This window comes from Xiphophorus maculatus, chromosome 22 (genome assembly GCF_002775205.1).
Source record: "Xiphophorus maculatus strain JP 163 A chromosome 22, X_maculatus-5.0-male, whole genome shotgun sequence".
Classification (NCBI taxonomy): domain Eukaryota; kingdom Metazoa; phylum Chordata; class Actinopteri; order Cyprinodontiformes; family Poeciliidae; genus Xiphophorus; species Xiphophorus maculatus.
Window position 1 is genome coordinate 232,488 of NC_036464.1, and position 26,935 is coordinate 259,422.

General features: G+C 39.1%; 2 protein-coding genes across 3 annotated transcripts; one reads left to right on the forward strand and one right to left on the reverse strand.

Moving 5' to 3' along the window:
- The first annotated feature begins 10,759 nt into the window (after positions 1 to 10,759).
- Positions 10,760 to 12,888, forward strand: nanp (N-acetylneuraminic acid phosphatase). The gene is made up of 2 exons (XM_005795260.2): positions 10,760 to 10,901; positions 11,889 to 12,888. Exons 1-2 carry the CDS (start codon positions 10,812 to 10,814, stop codon positions 12,528 to 12,530), a joined length of 732 nt encoding a protein of 243 aa, XP_005795317.1. The 5' UTR covers positions 10,760 to 10,811; the 3' UTR covers positions 12,531 to 12,888.
- Positions 12,889 to 13,692: 804 nt separating this feature from the next.
- On the reverse strand, positions 13,693 to 26,912 carry polr1b (RNA polymerase I subunit B). Of its 2 annotated transcripts, XM_023327790.1 has the most exons (16): positions 26,578 to 26,912; positions 25,367 to 25,574; positions 24,211 to 24,378; positions 23,987 to 24,133; positions 23,371 to 23,503; positions 23,158 to 23,294; positions 21,870 to 22,093; positions 20,442 to 20,613; positions 19,768 to 19,939; positions 18,807 to 19,088; positions 18,323 to 18,456; positions 18,078 to 18,248; positions 17,847 to 18,003; positions 16,743 to 16,939; positions 15,617 to 15,867; positions 13,791 to 14,673 (listed from the first exon to the last, which is right to left on the reverse strand). In XM_023327790.1, exons 2-16 carry the CDS (start codon positions 25,541 to 25,543, stop codon positions 13,791 to 13,793), a joined length of 3,405 nt encoding a protein of 1,134 aa, XP_023183558.1. In that variant the 5' UTR covers positions 25,544 to 25,574; positions 26,578 to 26,912. The 2 variants fall into 2 exon arrangements, with proteins under 2 accessions (XP_005795235.1, XP_023183558.1); XM_005795178.3 differs by lacking the exon at positions 26,578 to 26,912 and having other exon boundaries at positions 13,693 to 14,673; positions 25,367 to 25,543.
- Between the last annotated feature and the right edge of the window lie 23 nt (positions 26,913 to 26,935).

Genomic DNA, 26,935 nt, shown 5'->3' on the forward strand with positions numbered 1-26,935 from the left:
TCTATTTTACAATTATGTACTCATTTATGATGGTTTATCACAAAATCATAGTAAAATTCACTTAAGTAAAAAAAAACATGTGGAAAAGAACATGGCGCAGAAATACTTTTTAGAAGCTCAGAGTCTAGACATATAATTAAAACCACATGTAAAGCTACAGTCAGGTCTGTAATTTTAATCTGAGTCATATATTTATTTGTGGTGAGACTGAAAACATAAAGTTAAACCAAAGCACAACTTAATTAAGATTTTACCTTCTTTGATATGATGTGCTCCATTGACAGACTTCTTTCCTGATTTTATATTTATAACTTTCAACCTGCTCGCCTGGAACGTTAGCTGGAGATAGGAACCAGAACCCCTCCTGACCCCACTAGGGACAAATAAATAAATGAATGAATGAATGAATGGATGAATGGAACTTTCAACCATTGTTTACTTACAGCAAAATCTGGAATCAATCATACAATTTGACATTTTGAAAATAAATTCTCTCAATAGAAACAACAATTTGAAAAAACATCTTAATAAAAAGTTTTAGTGCTGGTATGAGGGATTTTTTTGGCCGCATCAAAATGTATTTCTTTCATAAAACTGCAATGGAAACACTATTTTCACATCACAAATGTCACATAATGAACAACAGGAAGTTACTACTAGGAGAAACGACAAAGAAGATGACAAAAGGAAGTAGTTAGAGGATAATCGTGTCGAATGTTTTTAAACACTTATGTGAACAAACTTATTCACATGCGATTTTAATCGTGTTTCTTATTTAATGGAAACACTGGAATGCAAAGTTCCCACTAGTCTGAACTGTAAGTGATCCGCGCCATCTTGGTAGGCAAGTGCAGAGCAATGGACAGCACAGCGGATTCATGGCTTTGAGACCAACGAAAATAAAATGCATGGAAACTCTTGACCAATCTACGAGAGAAAGATACATCAACAAAATGGCGGCTGTCAGCATCGACCCGAATGAGACAGAGAAGGAAAATATGTCAGACGATGTGGACAAGCTGCCTAAAAATCTCCTACTACGATATGGTTAACTAGCTAGTGAACATGAAGAGTGCGTACAGCATGGCGCATACAATCAGTGTTTAAACAGATTTATAAACAACGTACAAACTCTGTGAATAACAAGGTTCTGGTGACTGGCAGAGTAAGTCCACGTAGTAACAAACACGCAGGCTACATGTCTGTCTTAGCTAGCAGATAAAAGCTACATTAGCTAAGCTTCAGCAATAAGTACTACAGTAAATATCACTGATATTTATCTTACTATTACACAGAGGAGGGTAGAGTACTCAAAAATTGTAATCGAGTAAGAATTGTAATGTAATTAGATAGAAACGAGGCGAGAGCTTTGGCCTTTTTATTGTTGCCATAGCAACTCCATAGCAGAAGTTTTGTGCACATCTGTAATGGAAATGCAGCTGCTATTCGCTGCAAGAACCCAGAACATTTCTTCAGAAGTCCTGTGGTTTCTCTTGAAGTTGTCCTTTTCAGATCCGAATGTGAGTAACTACTTTAATTAGGCCGATTTGAACGGCCAGTGCTGTCCAATGTGCTGTCCGATTCCCTCTGTAACGAGCCTGTGCTAAATCTGACTCTTCCCACAGAAGTCAGTGACTCACTTCTGTCTGCGAATGTTTGCTGGTTGCTAATTATTTGTACGTATTGTTTCCATTTTGCTTAAACCCGGGCCTTCCCAGTAACCATGAACGTGTTTTTTTATAGGTCTGATCCACCCTGTGAAACCTGGCAGCGCAGCTCAAATGGAACCTGCTGTGAGAATGAAATTATTTGTATTTCTTGGCATCCCACCCGCTTCACAATGATTGTCTACCTGTTTGGTGCTATGTTATTCGACTATAGGTTTATTTTTAACGCTGGTGCATGGCTGCCATTGTGTCTGCGCTCTTGGCTCCGTGCCTCTGGTGTTTCGGTTAGAGTAGGGGGAAAAACCAGGTTACAGGTACGTTTCACAACAATGTGGTGCCATTTTGTCTGATGGTTTTTTTGTTTTTTAAATCAAACCGTTTACCAGTTTCCTGGGTTTTGATTTATCTGGAAAAACAAAACCGTTTATCAATCTCACATTCCAAGCTATAAAAAGCTTTCTGTGTGCATTTGAGACTGAAATGAGCGTGTCCTGTGTGCCGTATCGGTTTTAGTTTTGACCTAAATCATCTCATAATGACTGAATTCCCAATAGAAAACAGTAGATATGTTGAAAAGAAAACTGTTCTCACTTTTAATCTATTTAGTACAGTTACATCGACATTTTATAGGTAGAAAAGTATAAAAAATAATAGCTTATTATTATTAAATTCATGCAATTATCAGTTGTGAATTAACCTATCAGAGGCTTACCAAGCCATGGCATGATCATCTTCTGGGCTTTTTCAAAATTTTCCCAAATAATCCTGTGTAAATATTATTCTAAGAAAATCTCTCTCTCAATGTTCTGGCATAATTTTGATTATGTTACCAAACTTAAAATAGAGGAGTTTCAGTCTGATTTAGGGCAGTAATTAAGGATTATTTTATTACTCGATTAATTTAATGATTATTCTGATGATTAATTGAATAATCGGATTATTCTACAGATTTTTCATTTATTCATGTGAGCTTTTTATACAATATTAGAAAGCTGCAAATAAACAATTAAATTCCCCTTTAAAAACAATTATAAACATTTTATAACACATTATTCCTTTAGTGAATCATAACCGGATGAAGCTAAAACTGCCTCTTGAGAAGTTTTGGCTAAAACACATTTACAGAACCAGGTTTTGTTATCTTAATTAGTTCATTTAGTTTTAAATACTTCTTATACTTTTTATGATAATTGTATTGTAGTTTACGTATCTTGTATTTATTGTTTGCATTTATATTTATTGACAAAATGTGTGTAGTTAAGTCATTTTAACCTCATTTATATATCCTTTGTTTTTAGCTAATTCAGAAATCCCCTGACAAATAAATACAAAATAATACCTAAATGCAAAATTTCTATTTTTTTCGTACAGTTTTGCTGCTCTGAATTTTTTTTGCCCACCACATGGACATCTTTTGAGTCTGTGTACAGACCAGTTAAAAATGAACCAACTGCTAAGTTAGTTGACGATTAATTTAATATTCGATTAATCACGATTATTTGTTTAAGTCCTATTCTGATTTTCTGTCAGAAGGAATCAGGATAAAGATTACGTGTTGTTTTGTACAGTGTATGTAGCTTCGGCTGAGGGCCACATCGACACGGTGAATGTTTTGAAATGATTTCTCGTGACCTGGCACTAACAGAGGTTTCCACCTTTCTGGGAGCTACCGGTAGCAGCTAATGAGAACATGATGTTCTTCTGAAGAACCATTAGACTCACTACCATCTCACCAGGAATGGGAGCGTAGTTTGCTCATCACAGCACAACCCCTATGGCTGATGTTACACATTAACGCCACGTTACTCACCGCCAAGATCTGAAACTGTTTTAAAAAATTTTTTTTTATCTTTCTTTGGAACACAACTCATCCGCCCACACATTACACATCTTTCCCAACAACAAAGCTAATGCTGACAGAGTGAAAATGAAAGGCTGCAAGTCAGATATTTATGTCCACACGTCAACATGGAGCAACAAATGGAAGTCATCTCATACATTTAGGTGAAAACCTGAAAACAAAACTGGTTATTGGTGATCAGAAATCTGTATTTACCGAAAGTTTTCAACAGATGGGTTGTAAAAACTCCAGTTCTGGAGCTTAAATCTAAACAAGCAGAGAGATGGCACTGACCTCAAATGACAAACTGCTCAATTTAAACCAGCGCACGGCGGCCATTTTAGTTTTGACCAACAAGAGAAGTAAGCGGGAAACATCTGTGCGCCTTTGTGATCGGCTGATTTAGGTAATTAATATGTAAAATTTAATTACCACCAATAGCTGTTTGCCAACCTTAAATCAACTGAAGATGAAGAACTGTTTTTATGACATGATAAAGTGACAGTGCTAGCTGCTCACAACAGTGTTGCTCACCATGGAGATATAATCGATTCACAGGCCTTTTCAATTTGATATTTAATTGGATAAATGAATTGCAAAGCAGTGATGAATCAATATTTTTACGTAAACCAATTGCGGAGCGGGAACTTGTCAAGCTAGGCCCAGATAGCTTAGTGCTAGCGTGTGCTAACTACCGCACAGTCCGTAACCGGAAACAAAAACCCACCTTTAATCCTCACATTATTTCATTATTTCAACCATCGTTTAAGTTTCTCCACACTTCGCTTCTGCACTGAACAATATTGAACGAAGCTCCAACCTTATGCGCTCTTCAGATGTCACCATTCTGTTTGTGCTTGTTTATCCGAACATCCGGGCACTAGTGATGTCATTTGCGATGAGCGCCAGAACAGTAAGTATGGAAAGCCACAGGTGCCATAATTTAGTTATTTTAAAAGTTCCAAATTTTATATTTATTAGTGGTGGGGGCTCGATTAAAATTTCTAATCGACTTAGCCCTTTCAGACTTTTATCAACAGGGCAAAAAAAAATTTACTCAACAAATTTTTATTTCCCTTCAGCATTGAAATAGGGGAATGAGGGCGGGGGAGGGGGAGAACAAATTTTTTCCAAGCTTTTCAAGAAAGTCTTAGTTTATACTCAGAAAAACATAAAATAATCAAATGAATTGTAAAATCACAAATAAGCTATAAAATGATTACAGTTTTTCTTCTATATATTTTTTATATCCAAACTCCGGATGTCCATTGGGTTGGACAATCTATTTTGAAAAGAAAAAATCCTACAATTTAATAGTAAATGTAAATTCAAATTCTAACACAGGAAATACTTAGAATTACAGAGAACAATTTTATTAGACTACTGTGTACTTAAATTTTCATTTTTAATTGAAAACACACTCTTCAACTTCTCTAGTTTCAGAGCAACGGTTGTGCTGAAGTTCACTCATATACAGTTAAGATTTAAACCTCAATGTTATTGGTTAATGGGAAACTAGCAACAAGAATAATTTAAATGTATTGTTTTAAACCTAGAAATATACCATGTTCATTTCTGTGGACCTTGGGTCTGAAGCCATTAATTGAAGAATCTGTAATTAATTAATCACAATTAATCTAAAATTAGATTAAGGAAAAGCGGCTTTGCTTTTCATCACTGTTGTTTGTGGACGTCGCTTGTGCTTTAGATTTACAGACATACTAGAAACACGCATATACATGTTCTATATGTTAAAACATACAATTAGTTGCATTAAAATCTGTGTAATTAATTAATCAAAATTAACAAGGTGAAATCCTGGCCCTAATATTTAAGCATGTGATTTTTTTTATGCATCAAAATAAGCTAAATAATTTTTTAATGTCATTAAAATTTTTAGTAATTATTTCTTATATACGTTAGCCTTCCCATTAACTTCCAACACAATTCCATAAAACTGTAAATTATGCAAAAGCATTTAATTTTCTTTGCAAACACATACGTCTCAACAGATCCAAACCCTGCGATTGGATGATTTAATCTACATTATTCTTTTACGTCCACATGAACTTTAAAGTCCAAGAGAAAATGGGCATTTCAGGACTTCCATACATCACATCCACAGTTTATGACTACTGGTAGTTAAAATAATCTGATCAGCTTAAAAATACTATTGTAGATAATTTCACAGGACAGTGATGATCTCAGTTGAAAACCATGAGAATAAACAAGCAGGAATGACGCATAAAATCCATATGAAGTCATGTCTTTGTTTAAATCGACATCTGGAAAGCCTCTATTTAACCTCTGCAAGGGATGCAACAGTCATAGGAAAAAAACAGTAACTGACATGAATGTCTGCTTCTTGTTTTAGAAGTACGCAGACATTTGATTTTTACTTGGTCTGCAGCCGGAGAAACTTTAATCCAGCTCCTCGTGTGATTATCCGGAGGAATGCGAGGTTGCACAGCGGGAATATCGGGAATGCGGCTGCAGGAACATATTTTCAACCCTAACATGTCTCTGCAAAGCAATCAGGCAGATTAAGTAGCAGGAGGATGAGAGGAGACATTGTAGGTAGTGTTTGCTAACAATAAATGATGTAATCCATGACATGTTAATAAGAAGGAGCAGCTCTGAAGGCCTGATATTCGACTGTTGGCTGTGAATTATTGTTGTTTGCAGAGGGTCAACATGTCCAAAGCTGAAAAACACTCCAACAAATCCTTCTGCAATGATTTGCTTCTCCGCTTAATCTTGGATTCATTTATGTAAAAAAACACAATATTTAGATTTAGGTTTGGAAACTGAACTTTATGCTCCAGATTATTGAAGTTGCATAAAAAACGTTGAAATTTACTAATTGTTTACTGGAGATGCATAATTTTCTGTAAAATCCAACTTTTTACTTCCTGTTGATGCATAAATATAATCTGACACAGATTCCAGCTTCTCCCAGCCACTCTTCTAAAGAGGAAAAACAAGAAAACATGTAATACATATTGAGAGTAATTTACAATGTGTTTGCCACAGTTGAGCCCACATTTATGCTGTTTGCTTTTTTTTATATTTCATTTTTTCACATTCTTTTTCAAATATATTTTCATATTTTATTTTTTTAAATATTTTTTCTGATTTTGTTTCTTTATTTTTAAGATTATATTTTTTCTGCTAATTTTTTTCTGTTTTTATCTTTTTAAAGAGTTGTTTCCAATTTTATTTATTCAATTTCTTTTTCAGATATTTTTTCCAAACATCATTTTGTACTTTTTTATTATTATTATTTTTCTGATTCTATTTTCCTCACATTTTGATGTAGTTTTATTTTTCCGGTTTCTCAGACTCTATTTTTTAAGTCATTTTCTCATATTAAAATTTTATTCTTTAAATTTCTTTTTCAGATTTTATTTCTTTTAAGTATTTTTTTATTAATATTTTTATTCAAATTCTTCTTCAGATTTTATTTTCTGAAATATATTTTTTCAGATTTTTAGTCAAATTTTTTCCCAGATTTTATTACATTTTTATCCTAATAATTTTATTTATTTATTTATCTCAGATTGTATTCTTTAATCTTTTTTTGTTTGTTTTATTTTTGCAAATCTGGACTTATTAGATAGATTAACCAGTAACTAAAATAGTCGTTATTTGCAGCAGAACCTGTTGACTCTGCAGATCAGTGGCTGATCCTCCATGTTGCTTCCTGCTGCTGCAGTTCAGTCGCCGGTCAGAGCAACTCAGGTGCATCAGAACAGCAGAAATGGCAATCTGCCCGACAACCATGGGAGGTCCAGTCTTTTCACTGGCAGGAACATTCTCTCTTTTTAGATTACATCTAACTGCTAAGAAGATGTCCAACTTAAACGCACCTGGATTTGTGCAGAGTGGCAGCTACTGATGCATGCATCTGCAGCAGATTTAAACATTCACATCTCCAACTGATGGTTTATACAGACCCAGCAGGGAAGGATGTCACCGCTTTATCAGAGAGAGCTTTACATAACCGCTGCTTCTGTTTATGTGTACGTGCAGCTTGACGAGTGCATCCGACACACCGATGCTTCTGTGTTTAAACAATCAACATTCCCTAACTATGATTAAATCTAACATCCACAATGTGTGGCCAGAGTTTGTCTCTGTAGCAGAATAAATTTCTGATTGGGCAACAAAATGGCTGCCAGAGTTCTGGTTATCATCCTCTTCCCCTCATACAGACACTATGCAGGTGGCAGAGAACCCAGAAATGTTACTCAAGTAAAAGTAAAAGCTACAGAGCAGTGGAAATTATCCTTAAAGTACGTTAAAAAATCACACAAAAATCTGAAATTATGTTAAATTTAATAATAAGGATAATACAGCACAAAGCCGACAAATATACTTTTTAACACAGAAAAAAACACAAGTTCCCCGAAAAACGATTAAATGTCCGGAGAAAAGAGGACGTGTGTTGTGCTAATAGCACTTAGCGTTGCTCGGCAACGAAGCAAAGTTGTGCAACACAAATAATTATCCGGCCGGAAACACAGCACTAAATAAAGAAGCTTCAGGACTAGTATAACTTTTAGACTTTTTTGAGACTGGCCACCCTCCGTGATAAATGCAGGAGTATTTCCGTGCGGACAGCGAATCTCTCAGCGCCTGGAAGTCATTTCAGTCAATTTAATACACGAACTCTAAGTTTACTACACCAGTTACAGCTTTTTTGTACAAGTGAGCAAAAACACCAGACCCCAGAAAAACGATGAAAACAGGGGATTAAAGATTTATGTTATGCTAATAGCACTTAGCATTCTTCGGCGGAAGTGAGAGCAAAAAATAATAATATCCGTCCGGAACACGTGGCGCTAAATAATACAACGTAAGACATAATTTAACAAAGTTTCAAGCAGATAATTTGCCTTGAGGAATTTTAATAATCGACGTACTCTAATAACCCAATGAATTGTAAACTACACCTTAAGTTTGGTCATTCTTGTGCCGGTGACACGCTTCCATCTTTAGCTGAAATATGACGTCAGACTCGGCCACTCACCCTGGTAAATGCAGAAACGTACCTCAGCTGACCAAAGTGCATCACAACATTTACATCACAGGTAGATAAATAATAAAGCAAGAAATAAAATTAAGCTTGGTGGGGAAAAAAGTGACACTCGTAACATTGGCAGAAAATGCCAAAAACTTATAATGCTACAGTTCCACTCTTTCTCGGAAACATGAAGGAAGTCATGTCACTTTTGTTTCCCTGTTCACATTAGAGGGGAAATTCCACCTTTACAGTTTTATGTTTTCTTTTCAACCATCCACCGTCTCATCTTTCACTTCCATTTTTTAAGTTTTATTGTTTTTATTAATGTCAATAAAAATAAGGCTTTAATTTGCAGCGCTCTTTCATTTAAGGTCTCCTTCCCATGCAAGCAGCAGGTTGCATGTTTGGATGTTCCAGAGATATTTAGGCCAGATTCTTTTTGTCCTGCAGGTACCTGCGCTGGAAGAACAGCTATTTAATGTGAGAAAGGCTTGATGTGGTATCTGATGGGAAGGTTCTGCAGCTTCTCTGCACGGCGTTGCGTGTGAACCTCTGGCCCGCCGCCAGATAAGAGGCTGAGTTAAAGCGCAGCTTGCATAAGAGCTGAGGAATGTTTTTTATTTTTGAAAGGCTGCGTGTCACGGAATATGCTGTTTAAATTGGCATTATGCGTGCTCAGGAGTCACGTAGGGGGTTTTATTATTACTGTTAGCAGAATTGTTCTTATTATTTAGAAAAGCGAGACTAATTCTTCCAAATAAGCGTCTGGGACACAAAAATCAGCTGGAAACCAATGAAAATAATAGTTACCTCTCTAAACTTTAAAGTGTTTCATGTGGTAATTTTGTTGATTTTACTCAGTCCAACTGAATTTATTTAGCTAATTGGTTATGTGTAATCGTATTAAGTTTGTCAAACTTAATTTATTTACATTTGTTTAACTTGAGGTGGATAGAGAACCCAAAAATTGTACTCAAGTAAGAGTAGCACTACTTCACCACATTTTTACTCAAGTAAAAAGTAGCCATAAGAAATTACTCAAGTAAAAATAGTTAATAATTAATAATAAATGGAACATTGATCAACATACTTGATGTTTATTGATGATTTTGATGGTGGCATTCAACAAACTGTGACGTTTGTGAATGTTTGATGTTTTCATGACATAAAGCACTGTTTTGCTTACTTATAACAAAATTAACTCTTTTCTTAATTTGGATCACCTGTTTTCTTTGGGTTGTTTGTTGGGGATTGGCCACAAATTCTTAAAACCTTAAGACACAAAATTTAACCCCAAACCTACTTAATTACCACATTTTTAAATTGAATAAATCAGATTTTCTTCTTGAAATTTTATCAGAATTAATTGACACAAGGGTTTGTATCAATTCAGGATTAAGAAAAACTGGTGCATTATTAGTAGACTAGATTATTGTAATGGTGTTTTACTAATAGTATGCTATAATATTTCCTATCTGTCTGTCTAGCTAGATAACTATTTAGCTAGCTATATACATATATATGTATATAGCTAGCATACATATATATGTATGTGTGTATATATATATATATATATATATATATATATATATATATATATATATATATATATATATATATATATATATATATATATATATATATATATATACATATATATGTATATAGCTATATACATATATATGTATATAGCTAGCTAAATATAAAATATATATATATAAATTATATATATAGCTAAATATTTAGCTACCTAAATATTTAGTTTACAAGCTTCATATTTTACTTGCTAACTAGATATTCCGTTAGCAAAGTAAAAGCTAAATATTTTATCTGTAAAGTAAATATCTAGTTTGGGAGCTAAATATTTTGCTTGCTTATTACAGCACATACTGTAGCTTGCTATTCTGGACTAGTAAACTAGCATTAGTAAACTAAATAGTTTTCTTTTCTGGACTAAATAGTTAACGAGCTAAATATTTCAGTTTGTAAACTAAATAGCTTGATAACTAAATATTAAGCTTTCAAGCTAATAATATTTAGCTTGCAACCAAATTGACAATGCGAAAGTCCCTAATTAAGCAAGTTAAATACCATCAGTCTGTCTGTCTAGCTATCATTTAGTTTCAGTGTACGCGTGGCGCCATCTAGAGGGAAAATTGTGAAAATGCGTAATTTTGTCTCTAGAACTACAAATCCCATGAAGCATTTCACTTTGCACCGCTTCTGGAAAGCTGTGCTTGTTTTCCTGGTTAGCGTTGAATGACGGCGTGCTTCAGCAATGGAGGGTGAAGCTGTGAAAGCGATCCTGTTTGATTTGGACAACACGCTCGTGGACACGAGTCGAGCCGGCGAGGTGGCGCTAAAGAAGGTGATAACGACTGAAAATGGTTCCGTTAAAACTTCCGCTGATTGTTGATGTCGCCAGCTAAAGTTCTCGGTTTTAAAGTCAACAACCCTCGCGTTACTTGTTTTACGGAGAAAATGTTTTATTTTATTTTATTTACACGGCATAAATAAGAAAGAGTCGATATTTGAACGAACTGGGAAGTGAATGAAGACGTGGTGTCCGCTCCTTAACAGACAGCCGGCGCACGACCTAGAAAGGAGTTATGAAGACCGGCAAGGGAGGAGTTTTCCTCCTAAAAGCCTGGGAAAACTCTTGTTTTCACGAGAGGTGATAGCTTATTAACACAACCCAAATTATACACAGTTAATATGTATGTTTGTAAAACAAAATTCTAAACAGTTGAAACAATTTAGTGCAAAAAGACATTATTTAAAATGTTAAGACTTTAAAACCATCCTGGTTGTTATTTAAAAAATTTTTCATATTCTTGAAAATTGTTTTTTTTAACGCAGAAATACACAAGCATAGTTCTTTAAACAAAAATTAAACTAGTTGAACATTTCTTTAAATCTAAGTATTCAGTTTTTTCTCTCGTCCTTGCTGCACTATTCATTATTTTTATTATCACGATTAATCACTACAGTCCTAGATTGATTTTCTGTCAGACAGAATCAAGCAAAGAATGTGTCTTCTTGTACTGTGTAGCTAAATATCTTTCAGAAAATTTCCTTTTTTTGTCCAGTTCATGATTGATTACTAAATTGACAGTTATTTTTAAAAAATCGATTAATCACAATTAATTGTTTCAGCCCTAGTCTGATTTCTGTCAAACAGAATCAAAACAAAGCTTCAGCGTCTTGATGTAAATATCATTCAGCAAATGGAAATGTTTCAGTCCAACTAACGATTAATCGATTACTAAGTTAGTTGATGATTATTTTCATAATCAATTAATGACGATTAATTGTTTCAGACCTATTTATGTGGCTTGGTTTGTGTATTTTGCAGACTGGGGAGCTTCTGAAGTCCAAACTGAACCTGGACGACGACACAATCCGCAGCATTTGTGATAAATTCAAGCTGAAGCTGCTGTGCGAGAGCCCCGATCGGCCGCCTGGCACCTCCCAGGACGACATCCGCATGTGCCACTGGACGGAAAGCATCGCAGAGACTACAGGAAGCAGCGCCGCATCCGATCTGGCTTCTCAGTGCTACTATTTGTGGAAGAACAGCCGGCTGGAGCTTCTGTGTCTGACCCCGGAAGTGCGCGACCTGCTGAGGCAGCTCCGCGGCCGGTACAAGCTGCTGCTGCTCACCAACGGCGACGCTCGGACTCAGAGGGAAAAGGTGGAGGCGGCCGAATGCGAGGAGTTCTTCGACGCCGTGGTGATCGCCGGAGATCACGCCGAGCAGAAGCCGTTCCCGTCCATCTTCCAGCTGTGCTTCAGCTTGCTGCAGGTGGAGGCGCAGGACTGCGTCATGGTGGGCGACTCTCTGGACACGGACATCCAGGGCGGGGTTAACGCCAAAGTTCGCGCCACGGTGTGGATCCACAGAGCGGATGGGTCTGAGCTGGACGGTCCGGTGAAACCAGACTACACTGTCCCGTCTGTTCTGGACCTGCCGGCCGTCCTGGCACAGCTGCAGTGATGTGAATGTGAACTGATTGTTTTTAACCTCCATATGTTTACAAATATTTTCAGATTTTATCAACTTTTTGACACTGTTAAATTTAAGACACTACAATGAGTGAAGCGTGAAGGGGTGTGCAGAAGTTTACCTCCACAAAGTGGGCATTAAAGTCATTAACCTGAAGATTTAATTATTTTAACAGTTTTTGTTCAAGGGTGGCGTGGTTATACAACATAAATTAGTAAATAAATAAAAAATAAAAAGTTTGTAAACCATCCTTGAGAGAACTGGAATAGTTCATCGGAACTCGTTGATTTCCAGGCAGAAACTCGGCTTTTATATGCTGGGTTTCCCTCAGTGTACGATAAGCCTGGCGGGTAACCAGGCTTTACTTGTGCACCCGCCAGGCTTAGCATTGCTAATTTATTAGTTGTTTTTTTTTATGATTGCCTTTTTGTAAGACTTTATAGTTGGTGTTTAGGTATTAATCTTCAAGTCTTCCAAAAATGCATAACTATCAAATGACGTTTTTAAATTTCCTGTCAACTTCAAACACTTTGTAACTCAAAAACACGGTGGGTGGCGGGAGGACTGCTCTAGAGCCCTGAGCACCGGGTTTGTCAAGTTTTCTGGGAGAAACCCTGATATGGGGTGTCATTTGGAAAATTACACTGTAAAAATGAGTAATCTGGGTTATTTAGTCATAAGAGGAAACAAACGGGTTAATTTTTCTACATATTGCCCATTTATAAATGTCAGTTTCAAACTAAATATTTATTTAGCAAGCTAAATATTTTATTTGTAAGCTGAACTGGCAAACTAAACCTTAAGTTCACAAACTAAAAGTTAGATTTGTAAATGAAATAGCTTTGTATTCTGGACTAAACAGACTAGATATTTGATTTTTAAACTACATACCTTTAAACTAAATATTTACTTTGTATGTTAAATATTCAGCTTGCAGACTAAATATATAGTTAGCAAGCTGAAAGCTAAATATTTGGTTTGCCAACTAAAAAGTTTGCTATTCTGGAATAAATGTTTAGGTGGCAAGCTAAAAATTTCATTTGTAAACTAAATAGTTTGTATCTAAATATTTGGAATTGCAGCTTCTGAAATCTGCAGCTCAACTAGCTGCTACTGTCCACAGCTACTAATAACCATCATGTAATAAAACGGCGACAGTTAAAAATCTTTTATTTAAGGGTCAAAACATTCAAACTTTAGCGCTACCTGATAAACAGCTGCAGAGGAAAACAGAGGCTTTGATTGTTCCTTTCACTTCACATCCAGTTTCACTTTGATGTTCATCGCTGCTAGCTCAGCCACGAAGTAACGGAAAACGTACGGAACAGACACGGAGTCCACGGAGTCGCTCTTCCCACACAAACTGCACACCGTCTTCCGGTGGCGCATGGCCGACCAGAACGGCGGCGGCTTCTCTAGCAGCGGCGACAGCAGGCTGCCGCAGTCCACGCACACCTGCGCCACGGAGCGGTCCGAGCAGTTGAACAGCCGGTCCTGCAGCAGGAAGGACGAGCCGTGGGCCAGCAGCGCGTCCCGCTCCATCTCCCCGAACCGAATCCCACCCTGGACGTTCCTTCCTCCCAGCGGCTGGTTGGTCACCTTATCCCGCGCTCCCGTCGTGCGCACCTGGAACTTATCGGACACCATGTGGCGGAGCCGCTGGTAGTACACGACGCCGATGAAGATGTCGGCCTCCAGCTCCTGGCCGCTCAGCCCGCTGTAGAGCCGCTCCGTGCCGTAGTAGTTGTAGCCGCCGGCGCGCAGCATCTCCCCGAAGTACTCCAGCGCAGAGTTCTGCTCGGAGAAGGTGAACGGCGTGGCGTCGTGGCTCAGGCCGTGCATGGCGGCCGACTTCCCGGCCATGCTCTCGATCAGCATCCCGATGGTCATGCGAGACGGGAAGCCGTGCGGGTTGAAGAGGATGTCCGGGCTCATGCCGCTCTCGGTGAACGGCATGTCCTCGGCCGGCCACAGGCGGCTCAGGATGCCCTTCTGACCGTGGCGGCTGGCGAACTTGTCGCCGATCATCGGGTTACGAGGCACTCGGACGGTGATGCAGACACGTTTGAAGAGACCCGATCCCGTGTCGTTGCTGCAGACCTTTATGTTGTCGACGACACAAGCCTCTTGGCTCCTACAGACACAAAACATACAGTTGGTGACGTTTTCACATCTGATAGTCCGGACAATTAAAGCATTTGTTACATTTGAACTGCTGTGGTTCTCTTCAGAGTAGCACTACTTCAACATATTTTTACTCAAGTAAAGGTTACAAGAAATTACTCAAGTATTTCCAGTCTGTGTCTGGTGAATTTCTGGTGAAAACGTTTTTTTTTTTTCATTCAGTGGGTAGAAAATCCACAAGTTTTACAAAGAGTAAAAATACTTCATAATAAAATTACTTAAGTAAAAGTAAAAAGTACAGAGTTGTAGAAATAAATTTTTTCAAAACTCATTCAAGTGAATGTAATTGAGTCAATGTAACTAGTAACTACCCAACTCTGGTTCTCTTTCCCACTGCACTGCGTCAAATGAACCAAACTGAAAAACCTGTTCCCCTCCTCGCCTGTGGGGGCGCTGCATCAAGAACTACTGAAGAAAACAACGCAAAACTTTCTGAAGAAATATGAGCACAACTTTGTTCTTCACAAAATGTTAATAAAAATGGAGTGGCGTCAAATTTCAGCAGCTGTAGGGTTTCTCTTTTGTCTTTGGTATAAAAAAAAACAAGTTATTTCTCCCGCTGGTGCTCAACTGGCACGTTTGTTGTGGTTATATTTACCCAAAATGCCATGTGCTGCAGTCCACTTCCTGCTTTTGGTGTGGTCTCTGGTGTGCTTGGTGTTCACATAGCATTTGAACTGAACCAGAGTTCACTTCAACTGAACCAAGACAGGGGTTTGTAGGCGGACCAGAGATCACTTTTTGGTCGACTAAGTGTTCGTAATCGACCAAAAAAAGAGATCGATCTTTTCACAGATTATCCGTCTCTTATTAAACTGACACATTATGGTGACAGTTTTAACGAGTATTTAAAACAGTGGAGTTTGTGTTTGTTCGGGGCGTGAAGCAGTGACCTGTAGAAGCTGACGTAGCTTTGTCCCGTGTTCAGGTTGATGTAGCTGTAGAACGGGTCTCCGTACTGAAGCACCGACCCGATGTGAGGCAGCCCGTCCGCATCCAACTTCCCGTTCACTTTCGGGTCGCCCGGCTTGGCCCCGAACACGACGCCGTCCTCACCCTTCACCTTCTCCGCCAGGTCCACTAACTCCGTCTTGTAGATGCTCCCGTGAGCAAAGCCTCTCTCCCACGACGACTTGTTCACGATCTAATGACATCGAGAAGCGTCAGCGTTTCATCCCTAAACCAACGATTCTCAAACTTTTTCAGTTTGATTAACTCATTTAACAAACAAACACGGACCACCTAACATGAAACTGCCCCACAACATGTTAATATATAACCTGGAAGGAGAATATTAGTTCTTAAATCAGTTATTTTCATGAACAAATCTACTGGGGCCATTTTGACTTATTCATAGATTCTGAAAACGTGCTTTCCAATGATATGAAATACATAGAAATTAAAAAAGAAGTTGTTCTATACCAACTGTGGTATGCATTAATAATATCTTACGGCTGTTTGAAATTTAGAGTCACAATAAAAGAAAAATAGACATGAGCTGCTTGGCGGGAACAAAAATCCATCTTCTGCACCATTACATATAAAAATAACACCCCCACTTCTATAAATTGTATTTATTTGCGAATTAAATTAAATAAAAATAACAAGAGCGTTATAAGCAAACAAAGACTTAAAAATAAAGAACAGTTCTCACCAACTGAGACTCGTTCACGGCTTAGAGCGGATCAAAACAAATCTAATCGTTCGTGAACGACACATCAATACTCTGAGCGGGTTTAACTTCGATCATAAGTAATCCTGACGTTGTTTTCTTTCCACCGGGTTCTTCACTTTTTCTTTTGAGTGACCTGGCTTTAAGCCTTTTACCCATTATTACTTCTAAACATAATACTTTGGGTAAGCTAGCTGTGGCGTCGCACTTTTAGATGACGTCACGGCAAATAAATGGTTGTTTACATGCAGTACCTTTCTGACCACTAGACGGCGCCCGGGGACCACAGTTTGATAAAGACTGCTCCAAAGCGGGATACAGAAACCAGACCGTTAACCCGCGCTTACCATGGCGTCCTCCATGTCGTAGCCCGTGTAGGAGATGACGGCGACGACGGCGTTGGTGCCGCTCGGGTAGTTGTCCAGGTTGTAGTGGTCGTACATGTAGGGCCGGACCAGAGCGCTCTGCGGCGTCTGGAGCCGGTACAGCTTGTTGTCAGAGCGATCCGTGAACGAGTGCAGCGGGAATCCCATCGTCTGCTTCCCTGCAGTGGAAGACGGCCGATTCACAGGATTTAACAGTTCCCCAGCCCCTCCAGGATGGTTTATTTATGATTGTTGCGGCTTAAAATTAGGGATGGACTTAAAGTTTTATCATGATATTTTGTGGTACTGATGCGATAAAAATAAAAGTGATAACTATTTAACTGTGTGGTTGTGAATCACAATATACACAGTCAATATCATTAATTACCGATTTGTTTTTTCTTTAAATATCTGAAATACTACAAAACTGGCAACATTTCCTGTTTTAGCCACAGTTTTCTCTACACTTTATTTTACATTGAATCAGAGTTTAGGCAAGTGGTAAAACTTTAAACTGCTGCTGTGTTAGTTACCAAGCAGGTTGTTGCTAGGTAACCGGGGAATGAGTGAGTTGCTAGGTAACCAAAGAGAGAGACAGTCGATTCCACCAGTCTAGCTTAGCTAGCAGAGAGAGACTTTACTGATCCCACAGGAGAAATTTTCTTTCTCCCAGCATAGAACACAATAAAAATGTAAATAAGTAAATAGATAATAAATAAAGTAATAATTAGAAGCATACGACAATAAATAACAATGAGAAACAGTCCAGACCAGCAAACTGTCATCATGGCATAAATTGATAAAAGAATTACAGTTTTTCAGTAAAATTTTGCTGGATGCTTGTGGTATGACTTATTATGAAATACAAAAAAGGCTAGCTAAAGAAAAACTTGTGTTGTACATTTTCCGTTTAAGAACATAAAAACTCGCCACGGAAAATCTCATCCTAAAAAATATTGCAAAAAGCGTTGGATGAACACATTAGTGCCATTCTTTAATTCCAGTCAAGGGCCACAGAAAATTAACTAAAGGGCCACAAATGGCCTTCGGGCCACAATTTGGACACCCCCGGTGTAGCCGACTTACCCATCTGGCACTGGTACATGTTCCTGGGGCTCTGGTTGTGGTCGGAGTAGGGGATGAAGTTGGCCACCACGCTGAGCATGCTGTGGGGGAAAAGCTCCTGGTGCGTGCTAACACCTGGCTCTATCTCCGCCTCCAGGATCCCCACGTTGAGGTAAAGCTGCAGGCGAACAGCGTCCAGCTGGTTTAGTGCTGCTGGTTCCCCAAAACCAGTTTAACAATATGTTAATTTACCTGTTCAAACGTGCCAATCAGCTCTTGCTTCCCAAGAGCCAAATTCTGGACGGGTCGCATCATGCGGCACAACGTAGTGAAGAGGAACAGGCCCGGATACAAACTGGGCTTCCCGGTTTTAGGAACCAGGACGATCTCAGTCCAGGGAGGGACTTTCTTCTGTCCCAGAACCTGAAGGAAGAGTTCAGAGGTCAAGTTTACCTGGAAAAACAACCAGGAGGACGAGAAATATTCATCCAAGTCACCTTAAAGCGGCGCAGCGAGTCGGCAACGGATGGAGCCAAATCAGCTTCAACCCAACCGACAACGGACCCATCCAGAACCACCGGGTAGCAGTCAGAGAAGGCCTGACCCGGAGAACCGTCCACCGGGGTGACACCTGGGGGGAGGAGAGAGAGAAATAAGAAAAAAAGAAGACAAAAGAAAAATGACAGATTGAAAGAAAGAAACAGAGAAAAAAAGAAGCAAAGAAAGGAAAATAAAGAAAGGAAGGAAGAAAAAGCAAGAGAATTGGAAAATGTAAAAAAATTAAGCGAAAAAGGGCATAAAGGAAATAGAAAAGAAAAAATGGAATGAAAAAAGGTAAAAGGAAACAGAAGAGAAGAAAAAAGGAATGAGAAAACAATGAAAAAACAAAAAGACAAAATAGAAAAAAGAAAGAAAGACAGGAAGAAATAGAGAAACAGAAAGAAAGCAAAAGCAACAGAAAGCCAGCGGTGTCGTTCTCACCCAGCGAGCAGAGCAGCGTCGGCAGCGCGGTGGTGTACGCGGTGGCGGTGACGACCTCGCAGCTCGCCGTCATGTGGTTCATGAGGCCGCAGGGCTCGCCGTCCGGCGTGTGGACCGGACACAGGAAGCCCCAGGACTCCGGCAGCAGCTTCCTGACCGACGTCGTCCTCATCTTGGCGAAGGCGGCTCCTCTGTGGACGCAGCGGAAGTGCGACAGGTAGCGGATGAAGTTCAGTTTGTCGGCCACGACGCACAGGCCCGTGTTCTGCAGCATGCCGAGACCTGGAGGACGAAACGACCTTTGACCCCACAGGAAGAGCTTTCCTCTTATGCCATTTCCATTGACCTTTTAGATTTAAAAGTAACCTTCAATTTGATGCAACTTTAGCTATTAATATATCAAAGAACTAGTTGGATTTAATTTTAGCATTTTAGCTCATAAACAAATGTTTGTAAACTAAATGGAGTAAGTCGGTGTTAGTGGCAACATGAAGCTAACATTAGCATTTTAGCTCATTTTGATATAAAACTGAGCTTAGCAAACTAAATGTTAGTAAACATGCTAGTGATAGCCCTAATAGTAATGGCAGCATTTAAGCTAACATTAGCATTTGAGTTAATTTTGATATAAAACTAATCTAACATACAAATTAAGTAAATCTGTGCAAGTCAAAATGCTAGTAAGAGCCCACATACTGACGGTAGCATTTAAGCTAACATAACGGCATTTCTTTGTTTCGACCCGTCTGAAACATACAAAGAATTGAACCACAACCTTCTGTTAGTGCATCAACATCTCTGGACCACTTTAAGGAACTCCTCTTTTCAGTGGTAGCAGCTGTTCTGGTGGTTGCTAAACTTTAAATTAGCTTCTCATCCTCTCCCAAGCATTAAGATAATTTCTTTAATCCCAAGTTAAGCTAGCTAGCTAGCTGGTCTTTGTGGTTGTTGTTGTGCGTACCTGTTTTGGAGTGCAGGTTTCCGGTGGCCAGCAGATATTCAAACGGTTTGGTTAAATCCGACCCCATGGTTAACAACTTCATCACATTCTCAGTGCTCAGTTCGCCGGTCAGCTTGGACCCTCGCTTATCGAAGGAAAGCTTCACCGATGTTAGCCACGCCGTTAGTCTCTCCTGCGGGAGAGATTCAACGGAGTTAAATTAAATCTTAATGAAGACGAGGTTCACACGGGTTTCCTGAATTTACAAGTTGTTTATGGGTATTTTCAAAGGAAAGAAAACAGATGAAGAAAGGAAGCAAAGATGTAAAAAAGGGGGAGAGAAAAGAAAGAAAGGACATGAAAAGGTAAAGGAAAGAAGATAGAAAGGACACAAGAAAGAAAGGAAGGAGGAGACAGGGGGAGGAAGAAAGGAAGGAATGAGGAAAGGAACATATAAACGAAAGAATGAAGGGGGAAATTAAGGATGAAAGACAGGAAGGAAGGGAAGAAAAAGGATGAAGGAAGGAAGCAAGGATGTAAAAACAGGGAAGGAAGAAAGAAAGGAATCCAAATAGAAATAAAGGAGGCAAACAAGGTAACACAGATGGAAAGGAGAGATGAAGGAAAGAGGGACAGAAAGAAGGAAGGATACAGAAGAGACAGGAAGAACCCAAATAAGGGCGGGCGGGTCTGACCTTCAGGAACATGAGGTAGAGCTGACCCGGAGTCAGAACCTCCTGGCACATCAGGCTGTCCGGGTTCTCCTCCATGCACTCCTGCTTGGCGAAACTGAAGAGCTTCCGGGTCGAGAAGCACAGCAGGTAGAACTTCTCCAGGTCCGACTTCAGGTGGATGCAGAGGCATTCGCTGCACACAAAACGTAGAATTTCACCATCATTTTTATTTATTTTTATTTCATAACTGTCCTGCTCTTTGTAGGGAGTTGATGTCACCGAGGGCACCGCATGCGACGCATAACTCAATGCTGCACAGCATTAAATTACACGTTTAAAAAAGTATTATCTGATAAACTGGCTTGCCATACATGAACATCTAGAAGGATGCGAATATTGAGGAAAAGTTTAATACTTTGAGTCACTCATTCCAGAAAGTGAAACTCATTATTAGGGTTGGACAATAAATTAATAATAATATAACATTTGATCAATATCAATAGATCACACATCAGATAGGATATTCAATAATCAATATGTAGACTATTCACTGAACTCTGATCCAGAAGCTAGCTTGGTGGAATCAACTGACACTCATTCTTTGGTTGCCTAGCAACTCACTTATTGTATGGTTGCCTAGCAACGACCGGATGAGTAACTGTCGCAGCAGCAGCAGCAGCTTAAAGTTTCTCCTCATAGCTGCTTAAAAATAAAAAACAACGTCGTGAAGTGAAAGAAATGTCACACGGCCAGTCTGGCAGTATTTCAGACACCTAAAACAAAAAAATTAATCAACAATTATCGATAGTCTGATATGAAACCCTGATATTGTGATAAATTTTTCAGACATATCATCCAGCTCTATTTATTATATACATTAATTATACAGAGTGAAATATTTCAAGCCTTTATTTCTTGTAATTTTGATCATTACGGCTTAATGTGAATGAAAATCAAAATTTTTTCTGAGGTCTAGTAGTTTTAGACAGAAATGTCACATTTTGGTCTCAAATAGCCCTTATTTTAAAAGGACGACTTTGTTTTCAGAGATAATTTATGTTATTTGTCGTTTCTGTTTTATTTATTTTTTATTTTTAAAATGTCTTCCAATTCAGTGTTAGATGTTCATTAGAATTTGAAACTTATTGATCAATGCCATTAGTGAAAATGGTCTCAAAACAACAATACTGTCTTTTATTGCAATCACTTTTCAGACAATTTATCATCCCAAGCCTAGTTGCCTGTGATAATTCTGTCCCAATTAAAAATAGAAAGTCAAACTTTTGTATTATTCTTGAACTGAAGTGGAGGGCCACACACAATCAGACCACAAATGGCCCCCGAGCCACACATTGGACACCCCTACTCTAACCACTAATCCTCAAAACTACAATGAAAGACATGAAAGCATTTTAAAGGGCTTCTTTGTACATTATAATAAGTCTTTACTTTAGCAGGAAGTTAGCGCATTGCTCGTTGGTGTACCACTCCGGTACGCTCAGCTTGACCCGGAAGCGCTCGCCCAGGTAGTCGAGCAACTTGCTGCGGGTGGTGCAGCCCTCCTCCGACACCATGCGCAGCATTTCTGACACGCAGGTCTTATAGAAGGAGTTGTCCTCGCTGCCTTTGATCAGCTCCTGGTAGATCTGGAAATCTGTGAAGTCCACCAGAGCCTGAGCAGCCGAGAGTCAAACAAAAATACAAACTTAAAATCAGGAAGGCACCGACCCACTTTTTCCAATACCAATATCTGAGGTATAGTGTTCTACTTTATTTGTAGAAAATCTTTTAGACTAGTCCCAAAATTTCTGAGTTTTTCATAGCAAAGTTTTGACTTTTGAAACTCAGGAATTTCCAAGATTTTGGGGTTCTTTTTGTCTGTAACTAAAAATTTCTGAGATTTTTCTAGTAATTTAGCAATAAAGCTATCTGAGGTACAGTAGACTTAAAACATTTCTTTTTGTAAAACACAGACATAAATGTAAAACGCCTGCTAGGATCCTCGTAGATAGAAAAAAGGAGTAAGTACTGTCAAGAAATAGATTAATAAAGAAAGGAGAGAAAAAAGATTTCAAATGTTGGAAATTTGCTGAAAAAACCCTAAAATTTTTAGATTAAGATCAAACATTTTCTAAAAAAAAGTGGAAATTTCTGACTTTGAAAAGTCTACAATGTCATTGAATATCTCAGAAATTTTGACATTAATCTCAGAAATTTGCAAGAAAAAAACTCAAACATTGAAACTAATGTCAGAATTTTTGTAGAAAAAAAAAACAAAACTTGAAAATTCCTGAGTTTAAAAAGTCAAAAGTTTTCCACTTTTGGGAATTTTCTTAGTTTGAAAAATCATCGAATGTTTTTTCTTGAGAATTTTAGAGACTAATCTCAAAATTTCTTAGTCTTTCCTAGTAAATTTTTGACTTTTGCAGCTCATAAATTTCCAAGTTTTTCTATCAATTTTCTGAAATCAATCTCAAAATTTCAGGTTTTTTTTTTTTTTGCAGAAATTTACTCCTTTTTTTTCGCCATATAAATGCACTGGATTACAAATGTGTTTGATAACTAAGAAACACCAAGAAAGTGCTGTTAGGAATTATAAATGCAAAATAAATAGAATGAGACTGAATAGATCTGCATTCATGGATCTGACACATGTTGTAGAATTTTATCAGTACCGATACGGTTATCGGATCGGTGCAGGTAACGGATCGGTACCGGTATCGGCTTGGTGCGTTACCTTCAGAGCGAAGCCCAGCGGCAGGAAGAACATCTCCTTCTGGTAGATGAAGTTCAGCATCACGGTGCCGTTCTCCAGGTAGTGGAGGTTCATGTTGATGGCCGAGTGCTCCTCCCTCACGCAGTGCAAGGAGATACCTGCCAGCAGTAGCCGGGACTTGTTCTTAAAGGGGCGGCTCTCATTTTTAAAGGGGCCGTGGCTCTGCGTCCTTACCGTACTGGGTGTATCCCTGACCGCGGCTCTTCCACTTGGGCCTGGACATGGCGACCGGATAGTTCCTCCTCTGCTGTATCAGCATACGGACGACCTTCTCGATGCCGTTCATGATGAAGTAACCTCCCATTTCCTGCCAAATCAAAGACAATTAGTGGGATTTAACTGGAACAACTCCTTTGCTCTTAAAGTCACAGCTTTACTTTATAAAATCTGGACTTTTAGTGATTTATTTATAATATGAAATGATTATGGATGTCAAATCTCCCCCACAGCATGATGCTGCCACCACCTTCGCTACATAGTTAGTTGTTAGGTATGAACCTCTCCAAGGAGGTGGTATAATCCTGACTGCATACCTGATGAATCTTTAGCATTTCATTCACTTTGTGCAGTGCACCAGTGCTTTTGGCCTCAAATAACCTCCCAGCATGATGCAGCCACCACTCTACTTTAAAATTAGCAAGCCTTCTTGTTTACATCTACAAATAGAGTCTGTATTTTCTGCAACAGTTTGCATAGTGAGTAATCATTCCACCATTAAAATAAATCACTTAAAGCTTGAATCTGATTGGCCGTCATGGTTGATGATGACATCACGGACGGAGTAGCGAACCTCTGCCTCTTCATGATGCTTTACGAGCTCCTTAGGCGACAAGCCGTGGAGGTTGCAGAGCTTGGACTTCACCATGATCGGCACCTGACCCAGGGACTGCTTGATGATGCCTTTCGGGATGCCATTGATCGCCCAGCTGATGTCCGCCTAAAACGACACAACGCGCCGTCAAACAGAGGTCCAAGGTCTCTGTTTTGATCCCGGTCTGAGGGACGGGGCCTTACCACCAGCTTTCCTTTGTAGGAGCACCTCCTGCCTCGGCACTCTGCGGGGTAAACCTTCATCTCGGTGCAGACACTGCCCTTGGTGACCACTGGGTTGTGGATGGAGGCTTCCACAAAGGCGAGGGTCACTTTGTCCTGTCTGAACATGAACTCCAGGGGCGGGATGGCCTGAGAGGAAACACTGGGTAAAATCAAACATGGCCGACGAACAGCTCATAGCTAATAACAATACATCAATAACAATATATAGCGGGATAGACATAATATCAGTATAATACGTCTAGAAAATATTCAATATTCACTGAACGCCAATCCTGAACAGCACGACATTCTGGTTGATGTAGCCAGAGGAAAGGCAGCTAAGCTAGGTTGGTGGAATCAACTAACTCTCTCGCTCTTTGGTTGCCTAGCAACAACCTGCTGAGTAATTGGCACAGCAGCAGTTTCAAGTTTCCCTCCATATCTCACAACTGCTTAAAAATAAAAAACAGCAGAGTGGAGTAAAAACTGGATGAAACAAGAAAGGTTACGCGCCCAGTTTGGCTGTATTTCAGATATTTAAAGGAAAAAACCAATCAATAATTATTGATATAGACTGATATGAAATGTTAATATTGCGATACATTGTGCAGCCATATCGTCCAACTCCGTTTATAACTTTCTGTTACAGCTGCATCTCAAATTAAAATAGTGGGGAAAGGTTATTTAATTAGTTATCATTTAAAATAACGTTGTTAAATTTATGTATTCTAAGATGATCAACAGGTCATTGAGTGATCAAGAGTAATAAATATTAATTACATTGAAACAATCCAAACAAATCACCTTCCTGCTCAAATTAAATGCTTAAACACAATAAACAAATTTACACCAAAAAAACTAAAAATGTTCTCACAAACTTTTCTCGCATCCAACAAACAGAAATAATTTTAATTAACCTAAAACAAGTTAATTTTAGTGCGAACATGAGTAATAAATGGACAACTGGAATAACTTTATGAAAAATGACGTTTGGGTTTTAATCTGCTCTAATTTCACCCAGAATGACATAAAAATATCCGCTTGGCATTTAGCTGAGTGACGAATCGATATAATTTAGCATCTTAAGCTAAATCACTGAAGCTTATTACTCCGTATTAGATGTCCGGTGACCCACCAGGACGACCCGAGCGAGCCCCTCGGTGACAGCCTGGTTAAAGGACTCGATGTGGGCCTTGGTGAGGTCCTGGACGGCGGGGTGCTGTTTGTCCTTCAGTTTCCCGAAGCCTCCATCCGTCAGGTTCTTCAAACTCGGTCCCTGAGGCAAATTCGCCCACTTATCAGAAGGCTCCATGTTTCTGCTTCAGCTTGTTTACCACATGGCCCTGCTGACACCGGAAGCACATTTATGAGGCACCGGAAAAGAAGCAGGAAGTTGTGCCTTTTCTGCCATCTTGTGGTGGTTAATAAACTTTCGCTCACGACTCCATTCGGTAAATTAGTTTATAGTGGAAACAAGTTGACAAATATTTTTATAGGCAGCGAATTATATGTTGTATTCATGCTGAGAATGGTTAATATTTTTTGGGTTTGAAATTTGATCAGAGTGTGACATCTTGTTACAAATAATCTTTGTTACATTGCCGTCATATTGTATTCTCAGAAACATAAGCGGTTTTTCTGCATCGTTTTCCCGCTGCGCACCGCACTAACTCATTAATATCTACATCTCCAGGTTTCAGTTTGTTTAAGTTGTAATAATAAGTCACTACTTGAATACTTTTTTTTTTTTAACCAAATTCTTTTTACTCTTACTTGAGTAAATTCTTGGATGGCTACTATTAACTTTTACTTGAGTAAAAATATGTTGAAGTAGTGCTACTCTTACTTGAGTACTCTGCCCACCTGTGATATTAAGCATATTAAGAAATACGGAAAGTTTAATCTTTATACCTTTAAGAAATGGTAAATGGACCGAACTTGTCCAGGGCTTTTCCAATCATTTTGACCACTCAACGCGCTTTACACTAGAGTCACATTAACCTATTCGCACTCACCAACGCGCACACATTTACACACCGATACGCAGATCTACTACTATTAATAATATTAATTTCAGATTAATACTAACTAAATATTAACCTAGTTTTTATATCACGCTTGTTTTATGTTCTTTTACATATTTCTCAACAATGATTATTTCTGTAAGGGTATTTTTTAACAGAAAAGTAGGTGGTTATTTGCGCAGTTGTCCAGTTGGGGGCGCTGCGGAACCAAGAAGCTGCAGTGGTTTTAGTAGAAAACGTGACGTTGTTGTTGCCCCTCTAGACGCTTTACTGCCCAGGTTATAGTAGTTGGCGAGGCGGCGTAAGAAGATGAAAACATTACCGTAGTAAAAAGACTGAGTCTCGCTGTATTACTCAGGCTGCGCTACAGCGTCTATTCACAGGCGCGATCCCACTACTGAGCGGCACGGGGGCTTTGACCTGCTCCGTTCCCGACCTGGGCCGGTGCACCCCTCCTTAGGCGACCTGGTGGTCCCGGGCTCCCCCAGGAGCACCATATCGATACCGAACTTAGTGCGGACACCCGATCGGCATAGTCCGCTGCAGCTCAGAGCTCCTGAGCTCAAACGATCCGCCAGCCTCAGCCTCCCGGTAGCTTGGATTACAGGCGCGCGCCACCGCACCCGGCGAACGATGCCCGCTCTCAACGGACATTTAGCCTTTAGCAAGGTGACGTCATC